General features: G+C 40.3%; 1 protein-coding gene across 1 annotated transcript in view; it reads right to left on the reverse strand.

Annotated features, from left to right (window-relative positions):
• TMPRSS7 (transmembrane serine protease 7) overlaps positions 1 to 12,791 on the reverse strand; it is a 39,271-nt gene that overhangs the window by 10,791 nt on the left and 15,689 nt on the right. Inside the window, exons 9-12 of the mRNA XM_013982462.3 lie at positions 11,127 to 11,239; positions 6,981 to 7,087; positions 3,378 to 3,514; positions 1,395 to 1,502 (exon numbers count right to left, since the gene is read on the reverse strand). Coding sequence (XP_013837916.2) covers positions 1,395 to 1,502; positions 3,378 to 3,514; positions 6,981 to 7,087; positions 11,127 to 11,239 — 465 coding nt within the window. The remainder of the gene's footprint in view (positions 1 to 1,394; positions 1,503 to 3,377; positions 3,515 to 6,980; positions 7,088 to 11,126; positions 11,240 to 12,791) is intronic.

The following is a 12,791-nucleotide window of genomic DNA, read 5'->3' on the forward strand; positions in this document are numbered from 1 at the left end:
CCAAAGCAACCCCAGTCACTAAATAATGGTATTTGTCTTCTGATGAAATTTTAAAAACCTACAGATTTAAAAGGTCAATGAAACATAAATTAAGAAGGCTTTATTTTGTTTTTTTCAATTAAAAAAAAAGGTGTAGAGTCACAGGTTATTTTTCACGAATATATATTTTTTTCAGTGAGTTAAACTAACTGCAATATTTCTCCAGAAACAAGGAAAAGATTAAATAGCTTCCCTATTGCAATTGTATTGGAATTAAACTGGATCTTTAGGAGAAAGTGTTGCCAATTGTGTCATACGGTCCAGTGAACAATTTTCTCCTTGTTCTTTCCCTTGGAGATAGATTCAAGACTTATGTGCAAATAGGAAAAAACCAAACCAGAGATACCCTGCCCAAAATAGGAATATACCCAATATTCCACCCCTTAGTCATTACCAAAGTGATGTTGATGCAACTGCACAGGTTGAAAAAAATTGTTTTATTCACAACACCTGTGCTCCATACATGAGTATCCTGAAAGAGTTAAACTTCTCTGCAGATTCTAAACATCTCTCTAGAGGAAAGATCTGTGCCTTAAAATAGGATTGTCAGGAGTTCCCATCATGGCACAGGGGAAACGAATCTGACTACTATCTCTGAGGATGCAGGTTCAATCCCTGGCCTTGCTCATTGGGTTGAGGATCCAGTGTTGCTGTGAGCTGTGGTGTAGGTTGCAGATGATGCTCAGATCCTGCAGTTGCTGTGGCAGTGGTGTAGGCTGGCGGCTGTAGCTCTGATTTGACCCCTAGCCTGGGAACCTCCATGTGCCGCAGGTACAGCCCTAAAAACACACACACTCACACACAAAAAAACAGGATTGTCAATTATTAGCCACAGATCCTCACTCCCTATGACAGTATTATGCATCCCACCCTTGCCACGGCCCCAAAGTGTGCAGAATAAATTTCCCTGCCCCTGGACTATGCCATAGCTATTTGACTGATGGAATATGACACAAGTGAAGGCATGCCAGCTCCAAGCCCAGGACTTAAGAGAAACCTTGTATTTTTGGTCACCCCTCCTTTGCTTCTGCCACTGCCGTGACCAGCACACTAGCTCAATGAGGAAGAAAACCATAAGCAGCATATTTGACCCCAACCCCAGAAGAACCAAGCTCAGGAGGACCCACAGCTTAAAGCAGTGCCACTCAGCTGAGCTCAGCCTAGATCAGTCACATCTCAGTCACATCTGGACCCAGATGATAATAATAACTATCGTAAGCCACTAACTTTGGGGACCGTTTGTTATGTGGCCATAGATAATAACTACAAAGACCCAGGATATGTATCAGCAACAACAACAGTCCTCGTAAGCTATTTGTTCTTAAGAAAGTCATAGTAAAAGCTTGAATACCTACCACAGAAAAGCTCATCACTTTCGTCAAAGCAGTCATTCACTCCATCACAGCGCTGGGCCTGAGGGACACACAAACCGGAGGAGCATCTAAAAGATCCAACAGGACAGGCTAGAGACAACAAAAAAATAGGAAATCATGTGTGGGTCCCTAAAAGTCACCAGACCATATTAACAGAGAAATGTGCATTGTTAAGTGACGGAGTGGCAATGTAGCAGTAGTGATTACACAGTTCCTCCATCACAGCAAAGTTATAGTTGGTCATGGAAACACCAAAATGGAGAATTTAAGAGAGCAAAGAAAGCAGACTAATCCACCAGAAGCTCTGAGTCGACAGTGCATGCAGGTCCTATGTAACAGTCAAACTCCTACAGCTCTATCCTTGAATCAGCAACTCAGCTTTACCACGGACTTGAAGAAAGAGAAAGCTGTAAGAGGCCTTCAAGTCCAGGATGCTCAGGGTACAGTCTTTAGACTCCCTGGGGAAGTACCAATGGCCTTCTGATGTCCCTGAATCCTCCATGATCAGATGCATTATTCTGAATGGTCTGTGGCTTAATTACATTTTCAAGTGATCTCTGTCCCAAAATGTTTTAGTAACCACTGATCTTAGAAAGTTCGACACAGAGAGATTCATGACTGGCTTCAAAACTCAGGACTCCTGCCTCCTACCTCGCAGGACACTTCAACCAGGCTACTCACCAAAGATTCATTCCCTGCCTGGCCTGGAAGTATTAATTGTGGGCTTATGGCTAAACAGGATAGAAATAATAAGTCTGTTCTCTCTTCGATGGTCTGAATATTTGTATCCCCCATCCTCTCCAAATTCATGTGTTGAAATCCTAAGTCCCAGGGTGATGGTAGGAGGAGGTGGAGCTTTGGGGAGCTGATCAGTGATGAAAGCAGAGCCCTCATGAATGGGATGAGTGCCTTCATCAAAGTGGCCCCAGAGAGCACCCTCCCCACTTCCACCAATACAATGAGAAGTCTGAGACCAAAAGAGGGTCCTCACCTGACCATGCTGACACCCTGACCTTGGACTTCCAGCTTCTACAACTATGGAAATAAATGTCTGTTCTTGACAAGATACCTCATCTGTGCTTTGTGCAAAACAATAGAGAGAGTGCAGGGTCAGGCCAGCCACTATCTCAGAGGCACACAGTGGAGAGCGTGAATCCCTAGGAAATAGTCATGGTTCGGTGGGGGGGGGGAAGCAAAAATAAGACAACTTACTATGTACATGTATCCTCGCTAGAAATTATAATATTCTGATATTCAGAAGGGTAATATTCTGAATCCAGAAACAGGTATATTGGGACTGGCAAAGAAAGAAGGGTCTAAATGAACTTTCTCTCAAGTTTTGTCCTCATGGATTCCTAAGTAACCCTTACTTTTACCCTTTTAGGACGGCTTGAGAATTTCCTGAATCAATATCTGCTCTCTCCAGCACAAATGACTTCCCTCTGAATTTGCCTTTTCTGCTGACCACTTCCTGGCCTCTGCTCCAGCAGTCCTCATGTGAAGTTCAACATTCTAAGGGCTGATATCTGAACCCTCCTTGAATGACCAGCTCTCTCTATACATCAAAGGCCACACCGGGTCACAACTGTTTCCTTCCACCCACCAAACTTTGATGTAATGCCTCATATTTACAAAGAATTACAGCTAGCAAGAAGAACTACAAATCAAGACATGGGCTTGTCCTTTATTTCAGGAATAATGTCAGAAACCATTTTTCAACTGTAACAAACGACTGTATTATATCTTCTATAATTTAAACATCAGCAGAATAAGTATGTAATCCTATGTATTATCATGTATTTTGTTTATATTATATATTTATTCATATACTGTTATAAAAATATGCTATTCAATAGCAGAAGTAACGGAGCAGTTTTCTTTCATTCCTTAAATTCTCAAAATTTAAAGTGTTTGCCTCCTTTTAAGCCTTCGTTAAGGTTTTCTAAGGAACTGATCCCAGCTTACGTTGACTGATGTTGTAACTGCCATATTCCGCCAAAAGTGGCTTGTCCGAAAGCCTTGAGCTGCACTGAAGCTGAATGTGAACGAGGGGGCTGGGCACACGGAAAATCGTCTGGTGATCCACGTAGGAGCCACAGTACCTGAGGAGCAAGGGTCAGGGACACACAGCATGAGGGTCTCTTGACTGCATTCCTACTGACAGTGAATTCACTGATGCTTGAGTTATTTGAGCTTCTCGGACGAAGATGTTTATGGTAGAGCTGATGATAGTTATCCATCCTGTGCCAAGTGACTGCAATTGTGTCACTCAATTTTCTCCTTTGCTGAATAAAACAACAGCAATACTATTGATGATCTTGCCTGTTGCTTCCCTCACTAATACTTTCTTTTTTTTTTTTTTAGGGCCACACCCAAGGCATATGAAAGTTCCCAGACTAGGAGTTGAATTGGAGCTACAGTTGGCAGCCTACTCCACAGCAACTCGGAATCCAAGCCACATCTTTGACCTACACCACAGCTCAGGGCAACGCCGGATCCTTAACCCCCAGAGTGAGGTCAGGGATCAAACCCACATCCTCATGGATCCTAGTCCGATTCATTAACTGCTGAGCCACGAAAGGAATTCCCCCTCCTCACTAATACTTGTCATCAAACGAAATGCATGTTTAATTCCTCTAGTGCTCTTGCTTCTTTCAGCATAAGTAAATGCCCAACAAAAAGAGTTGCCTGCTTTGGCCACAAAACTATCTGTAGGGCAGAGTGGAAATCATGAACTCAGGCTGGAAATAGGCGAAGGTTCCCAGCAACACTTAAAGCAAAAGACAACACAATTTCAATCTAAACTGAAATCTGATGTGCACTTCGGGGCTTGTCCTTGGCAAAGGTTCAAAGTAGTGATGTCTACAAATATTCCCCTTCCTTGATTTTTCTTACCTCTCACTTCTAGGAGAAAATGTCCCTCCTATTAGCAATTCTTACATGAGCACTTTGGTTAGTGGAATATGGTGTATGATTACTCATTTATGCTTCTGCCCTGTGTGGTCAAGGCCAGGTGAAACAGGCAAGTTCTCAAGGGAAAGAGTAGATGGCAGGCTGGAGGGGTGATGTCCTCCACTGACCTGTGGATGCCAATCACTCCAGACCCCCAAAGCATTTGGGAACCACACATGTTCCATAGATCATTGGGAGGAACACAGGGGTAATCTCTAATTTTAAGGTTCAAAGCATTCGTGTCTATTTTAGGAAGAATCTTTAGCAACTGGCTGAAGTTCAGGACTTGATGGGCAGAAAGACCCGCTCCTAGGATATGAGGAAGAGATAGCAGCTGCAGGTGGCCACCTGGCTAAGTGGGAAGCAGCATCTGAGAGGCACCTGAAAGCTGAGATAAGCTGTGGGGGCCAGAGACCATTCTCGTTGGTCATCTTGGGATCAGAATCCTGCATTCTAAAAACATGATTGTTATCTGTGTCTCATAGTGATTTTATTCAAGTTTTCCATTAACATTTACTAGTGTTTTCTTGCAAAGATGAGCCTCATTTGGATGTTAAGGAGGAGTCAAGAGGAAAGGGATTTGTTTTTTCCTTTTTTCTTTTTTTCTTTTTTTTTTTTGGTGGCACCCACTGCATGAGCTTCCGGGAATTGAACCCTAGCCATGGAAGTGACCTGAGCTGCTGCAGTGACAACACACACTGGATCTTTAACCTGCTTTGCCACAAGGGACCTCCCAGGAAAGGGATCTTTGAAACCATGAGTGAGCTGGAGTTTACAGGGACACAGTGTGTAATGGGTCATAGTGGTGGTTTATGGAGTGAAAATAAAACAAAGTGAGAGATTAGAGAAACCAGCAAGTGTTGGTGTACATAGACAGACATGTGGCAGGTAAGAAAACTAAGATGTAAAGAGATGAAGTTATTTGTTAAAAGCTCAAATAGCTAATAAATAGAGCCCACCTGATACTAAACCCTAGCACTGCTACAGGACCAATACCCTTCCCCTCAGGAATGTTGCCATACAAAACATTTTCAGGAAGGCTGTGCATTTCTTCAGGTTTGTGTACTGCATTCTCCTTGCCCTAAACGCTCACACTCCACCCCTCTGTTCTCTGATTCCAGATCACTAAACTTCCCACGTTAGCATTACTTTTTCTTCCTTCTGCATTACAGATCCAATGCCTTTAGGCTAACTTACCAAAGAGGTGTCAGGAGTTAGTTCAATTAGAGCCTTTCTGATGAAAAGGACTGATGATGGGAAGGGTTGGCATTTTAAATTCCAAGGGTAAAAGCAGCATCAAAAGAATCTGAAAGGATTTCAGACAACCCACAAGACAAAGTGAAAAGCTGGCAACTTCAGATAAAATATTCAGGGCAGAAAGTTTTCCCAGTATTTGTAGGAGGAATCTGTGTTCACGTTTTTTTTGGCAGCAATGCATTGTGGGTGGTAGGGGTTGTTACTTGGGGAGGGGGGAGGGGAAATATATTTCATTTTCAAAGTACCACTTTATTTGGAGCATATAAGCTTACCAAAGATTTAAAAAGATTTGTTTTCTGGACCTCTAATTAAATACCAAAATGCAATATCTTTAAAGCCTTGGTGCACATTTCATAGTATTTAGGCATCTAAAGCAATTTTATTAATCATATTAATAATGGCTAATATTTTTTGGTGTGTGGTATCATTTCATTAAATGTTTATCAAAAAAAAATCCCACCTTATTACCTCATTTTACAGACTGATGATCAACAGAGTTAAATAATTTATCCTGGTTAATGTAGCTACTCAATAACAACTTGAACCCAGGTCTTCTGCCTCCTACATAATAGACCCTTGATTCAAAAATATTCCCAAAAGGAGTACAGGATTCAAGAATGTCTTAAATCATGTAGAATCTCTTCCAATGAAAATAGGATCAAAGGCTATTTAGCAAGTCATCTAAGAGTCTGAAAGAAATGAAAGAAAGTTGTTCAGGAAAATCCTTAGAAAGGAATGGTTTCACTTCTGAAATAACAATGAGCGAAGAATTAGCAGACAAATTCCTCAAGCCAACTTCACAAGGATGCTTAAGGTCAACTGAGAAGCTGTTCTGCAAAGACAGGGCATCCTGTATTTTTTTCATATAAGACCTGTTACAACTTTAGAAGCAAATAAACAATAACAACTAAAGAAGGAATGAATGGAGAGAGTAAGGACCTTCTAGGTCAGCTCAGGAAGCCCAGGCACCTAGATTTCTCTCAGCTCCTTTCTCATCTGCCTCAACCCCTGTCCCAGCCCCAGGGTCAGCCAGGCCAGCTGGGTCTCTCCCACTGCACAGAACTGACTAATGGTTTCTATTTATTTTCCTCCATGGCTGCAATGGTTTGTCAGCCAATGATATTTGTAAAGTACAGTGTGCACATCCAGAGCCCAGCAGCACAGAGCAATGGTGGAGCAAGGGCTTGAGAGCTATAAGGACGTGAATTCTGGCTTAGATCTATGATCTCAAGAAAGTTATTTAACTCCTGTATTCCTGGATTCCCCTGTCTGTATATAGTAAAGTGCAAACCATGTGGGAAAGGAATGCCCCAGAGGCAAGGCTTTTCATTCGATTCTTCACATAGAGAAATCACTTACATGTGCTCATTAATTTCCCACCATCCATGGTCACAGCCTTTCACACTCTTCTTGGTTATTGAATAGTTATGGAATTTCAGTGCTATACCAAGAGTTGGTAGGGGAGTCTGTGGACAACAAAGTAAAAGAAAAAAAAAGGGGTTAATTGAAGAACATGTTTCAGACTGATTTTGTGCCTCAGAACTCATTCCCTGAGCTTGCTGTTTTAAGCACATTTTATTCTTTGTACCCTCTGACCCTAGGGGAGGTAGACGAGTTCCCCAGAACAAACTGACCTGAGGAGGAGAGCCTGACAGAGAGGAAATCAAGCCACCCAGTGCTCAAGGAGCAGCTGTGAGGCCCCAGTGTGATGAGCTGGGTGGCATGGGGCACATTAGCTCACCTCTAGATCTCAGTTTCCTGCTAATGAAAGAGCTTAACTTTGCAAACACCCACTTGCTAATGAGTGTACACACTTTCCTCCTTGGATGACAATAATGACAGAGCTTGTTTAAAGCTTAAGAGCTATTCTGATTCTTTAGATAAAGGAGGAATGAATCAGCATCCTTTTCATATTAAACCTTGGTATTCCAGAAAACAGGACTGAGTCATCCCTGCATCTTCTCTGAAGAGATCAAACAAGAGAAGCAGCTACCTATTTGATACACGCACAAGTGAGCACACACGCACGGATGCATGCACACATGCACGCATGCGCACACACACACTCACATACAATGCAACTGACCTTGTTATGACATCACATGACATGCACACACATCGCATATGATATGCTACAATTTTAGTTTCAGTTTTAATTTTCACTTTGATCCAGGAATTATTTAAGAGAAAATTCTTATATTTCTAGGGAGCAGAATTGCGGTTCACCTATTTTCCAGTTCTTAAATTCTGAGTTATATAAGAGATTATTTATTACAGTATAGTTTCTAGTTTTTTAGTTTATTAAGGATTTCATTGTGATCAAATTTATGAATGCTCGGAGGTCATTTTTTTAAAAAAAGGTAATTTCTGTTTATATCTCTATTACCAAGCTCATTATTTGTATGGTTTAGTATTCTTCCTGGCCTTATTTATTGTCCTCCATTGTCTCTGCTATGAGCCAAGAGAAAGAAAAATGTCTTATTGAAGGACTGTCTGTCCATTTCTCTTTGTATTTCCTATAGATTTTGACTTATGAGTATTGGTGTATATTTCCTATAGACTTGGTTTATGAATGTCCTTTGGTGCATAAATAATTATCGTAATTAGATTCTTATGTGAATTGCCCTCTTTATCAGAGTAGATTGCCTTCATTTTCTCGCTGACTGCCCTGATTTCAGCATTTCCTTGAGTTAAGGTTGTGATCCCTGCTTTCTTTTTGTTTGCATTTGCGTCATATAATATTGCTGATTCTTTTATTTTTCAGCTTTATTAAATCACTTTTTAAATTCATTTTGAAAACAACATACAGTTAAGTATTAGGTAATACTTTGTGATTCAATCCTACTGTCTTTTTCCTTTAATAGGTGAATTTTGCCCATGGACTTCTATTGCTCCTATAGAGACTTGATTTTTCAGTTACGTCATATTTTTATGTTACAATTTCTTTGTAGTGTGGTCTGCTTCTTTCTAATGTGTGTCTAAGCATAGTAGCCCTCCCTACCTTTTTTTTTTTTTTTTTTTTTTTTTTTTTTTTTTTTGTCTTTTGTCTTTTTAGGCCCGCACCTGCAGCATATGGAGGTTCCCAGGTGAGGGGTCAAATTGGAGCTACAGCTGCCAGCCTACACCACAGCCACAGCAAAGCGGGGTCCAAGCCTCATCTTCAACCTTCCCCACAGCCCGTGGCAATGCCGGATTCTTAACCCACTGAACGAGGCCAGGGATTGAACCCGTGTCCTCATGGATGCTAGTCAGGTTCATTAACCACTGAGTGACAATAGGAATTCCAGTCCTCCCTATCTTTGAGAGGCAATGGATTGGGCACTTTATGACTATCATTTAAGCATCATCACAACACAGTTAGGCAGGAAGTATGATTCCCATCTAATAGAAGAAGAAACCAAGGCTAACCAAAGACAGGCAACTCTCCCAAGGTCAGGAAACACAGACCAGAGATTCAAACCAGTCCTGCATTTCTCTGAAGGCCTCCCTTTTCTCAGTGCTCCCCAAAGACTCATGTTGGAAACTCAAAAGGAATAGGATTTTCTTTTGCTGACCATAAGACTCACAAGGCTCATGAGAATACATACCACATTTTTTTCAGCTCTTGCCATCTGGTAATTTCTTCACATTAAAAAAAAAATAGATGCAAACCGAAGGACAGTAAATATTTTTAAGGAATCAATTAAATTTTGTAGCTTAAGAACATGTTTCAATGCAATCCTCCACCAAGAAACTTGCTTAGCATTTTCACTGAGTTCCACAGCATCAAAACAAAATGGATTTATATGCACCTTGACCCCCGCCAAGTACAAAGCCAATCCTCAGCAAAAGGAACACTTCTAACATTCAATCCCTAGCGAAACAGAAAGTTTCTGACATGCTTATTTACACCTTGACCAAAATTTAATCACAGCAACATTTAGGGATTTTCCTTTTAAGTCTTTAGGGTTACCATGGAAGTAACATTTATTTTATCTCAAAGCAATTCAAACATTTGACAGAGCCTCTGGGAACAGAGCCTTTCTTTTTCTAGATATTATAAAGAAGATAACTTTGCTTATTGGGAGTTTTTTGTTGTTGTTGTTTTTGTTGCTTTGGAGAGATTTAAGAGACAGAGATTTGATGTCTTTTCCTCCTCTTTCCCTAAATCCTCTTTTTCTCTCTCCCCAGCCCCTCTCCCCAGCCTTCAGACTTGCTAGCCACCTGAGGCTCTGTCTTTCTGCTACCCTGAGGCAGATCAAGAATCAGGCAGTGATCGAGGGTCCAGCACTTTTATGACTTAATTATGTTTTAAATGTTTGTGATGATAAAAAATAATTTGAGGATACAAGCCATCAGAACATGGACACCAAGTACAGACTTTGGCATATAAAATTATTTCACTATTTAATTATTATGACTGTGCACACATCTTACATGCAGCAGGTAGGCTCCGGCTTCAGGACTCTTCCTTCAGCTGTTCCCTTTGCCTGCAACACTCTGACCCCCTGCCCACACAAGGTAAGTTCCCTCAGGTCTCCAGGTTCCCCTCTGAGCGAGGACTTCCCTAACCAAACGCCTGATTTCCTACCCTTCACACCCCCACCGTTGCTCAGCTTTAGAGCCCCTGCCCTGCTTCATTCTCCATAGCATTGTACCATCATGGAACACACTGGATATATTTACCCGTTTGTTTGTCACCTGTCTTCCCTGACTTGGCAGTAAGTTCCATGAAAGCAGAGCTTGTGTGTGTGTGTGTGTGTGTGTGTGTGTGTGTGAGACAGAGAGAGAGAGAGAGATCTCATGGACCCCAGTGTCCAGAATACTGCCTGACACATGGTAGGCACTTAATAATAACACACTGAATAAATACAAACTAGATACTGCTTGCAGCTTGCATCTAACTGCTATGGCTCACAAAAATGATTTCATATATACATGCTGCAAGTGCAAAGGTGACAGCTTGCCATATCACCTTCCACATTACCTTACAGTTGGAGGAAGAAAAATAGGTTACAGACTGAGATTTTGAAAACCAACCAAACAAACAAAACCCAGGAACTCCCTGTCTTGCACCAGAGGTAGACATATGTACTTCATATAAATTTACACTCTGATTTGCTTATACAACTGCAATATATGTTGCCTAAGTCAACTTATTCTTTCTTTATTATTCTGGTTTTCATGCCAATGAAATAATTAAAATTAATAAATGAGCTCTACCACAATAAAATAAATTGATTGATCCTATAACAATATCTTTGTGTCTTTAATAAAAACAACAAGATAATAAACCAGAAAAATAAGACTTAGTCTACAAAAAGCAGTTAATTTGTGGGGGGAGGGTTGCAATTACAACAATTTCTTTCATGTTCTGGTTAATATATCTTCATATAGTTTAAATATTATAGAATTAACTAATACTATTTTTGTAACTCCAAAATAAGTATAATTAAATTCAAAGATAAATTTCTGCTAAAAATAGAATAACAATATTTTTCTAAAATAGTGGAAAAATGAGGCTACCTGAAATTTCCAGGTGCACTTGCATTTTGGAGGATAGTAGCTTGGGTAATATGGACTTGAAATTTTCCCTTCAAAGCCAGTGATTTCTTTGACCAACAGTGTGTTTTCACATTCTGAAAAAAATATCCAGTAACACACAATGATTTGCAGTTGTGAGGTTATGGGAAATACATTGCATACATTCCTTTATAAATGTACACTTCTTTGAAAATAAGCTTATATATTTTTTGAGATTTCAACAATTTTTAAATAAATAGTACCTGTAGATGCATAGCTAAAATACTTGTTCCAAGTCGATATTTGTTTTCAAATAATTTATTTTGGTTACAGATCCATAGGGTGCTATTACTTTCTTTAAAAACATGGTTTAAATATTTTTCCCTCCAGTTTTATTGAGATAGAATTGACAAACAGCAGCATAAATATATTTTTTAAGGAGTTCCCATTGTGGTTCAGCAGGTTGCGAACCCAAATAGTATCTATGAGGGTGAGAGTTCAATCTCTGGCCTCGCTCAGTGGGCTAAGTATCTGGTGTTGCGGTGACGGCGGCGGCTCAGATCCTGCATTGCTGTGGCTGTGACTTAGACAAGCAATTTGACCCCTAGCCCAGGAACTTCCACATGCTGCAAGTGCGGCCCTAAAAACCAAAAAAAAAAAAGGGAAAGCTTCTGAGTTAATTTTTGTTCAAATTACTGTGTATTTGTTGATCAAGAAATAGATCCACATTATAAAACATGTTGTCTGTTTAAATAAGACAATCGACAATCTAAATGTCTATTCTTACTGATATAGTCATCCTTCTACTAGACTATAAGCTGCCTGAGAGTACTGATTTTATCACTGCTTTTTTTTTTTTTTTTTTTGCCTTTTTGCCTTTTTGCCTTTTTCTGCAGCATATGGAGGTTCCCAAGCTAGGGGTCTAATTGGAGCTGTAGCTGCCAGCCTATACCACAGCCACAGCAACGCCGGATCCTTAATCCACTGTGCAAGGCCAGGGATCGAACCTGAAACCTCATGGTTCCTAGTCGGATTCATTAACCACTGAGCCACGACGGGAACTCCTGTCACTGCTATTTTTGTTCACTGCTGTTTTCCTAATACCTAGAGTCATTTCTGGCATACAACAGAAATTCAATAAATACTTTTGAGTGAATAGACAATTTCTACTGTAATATTTCTGTTATAATTCTATTTTTAACCTTTGGAGTTAAGAGAGAATTTTCAACACCACAATATCTCAAATATCTAGTTCAATTTTTTTCACTAAATCAATTTTGCATTGGGTTTTGTAATAGTTTGCCAGAGAAAGCCTATCAAAATGGGCCGCTACCCTAAAATATTGATGAACCTATAGCTCTCACCATCTACTTAAGCCAAATTCTGTTCCTTCCTCACTCCCAACTCCCATTCTGATCCCTTCAGCTTTGTTGATGTTCATAAAAACTTTACCAAGACATGACCTGTAAGATCTGACCAGTTTCCAAGGTAACAAATATTACAAAAACACTGCATTTTCAGTGAAAGCTCTTTTCATTCTGCTTTGTTTGACTGTGTCAACTCAAAAAGAGAAGAACAAAAGAAGGTCACCTTTGCTCACTAGAAACACCCATTATATCCTCTGGGTTTTGCATCTCAAGCATCTTCCAGGCTGGCACTCAAGGGTAT

This window comes from Sus scrofa, chromosome 13 (genome assembly GCF_054392235.1).
Source record: "Sus scrofa isolate SSC_HxYL_T2T_F1_AM1 chromosome 13, Sscrofa_HxYL_maternal_Yorkshire_Landrace_v2.0, whole genome shotgun sequence".
Lineage (NCBI taxonomy): Eukaryota > Metazoa > Chordata > Mammalia > Artiodactyla > Suidae > Sus > Sus scrofa.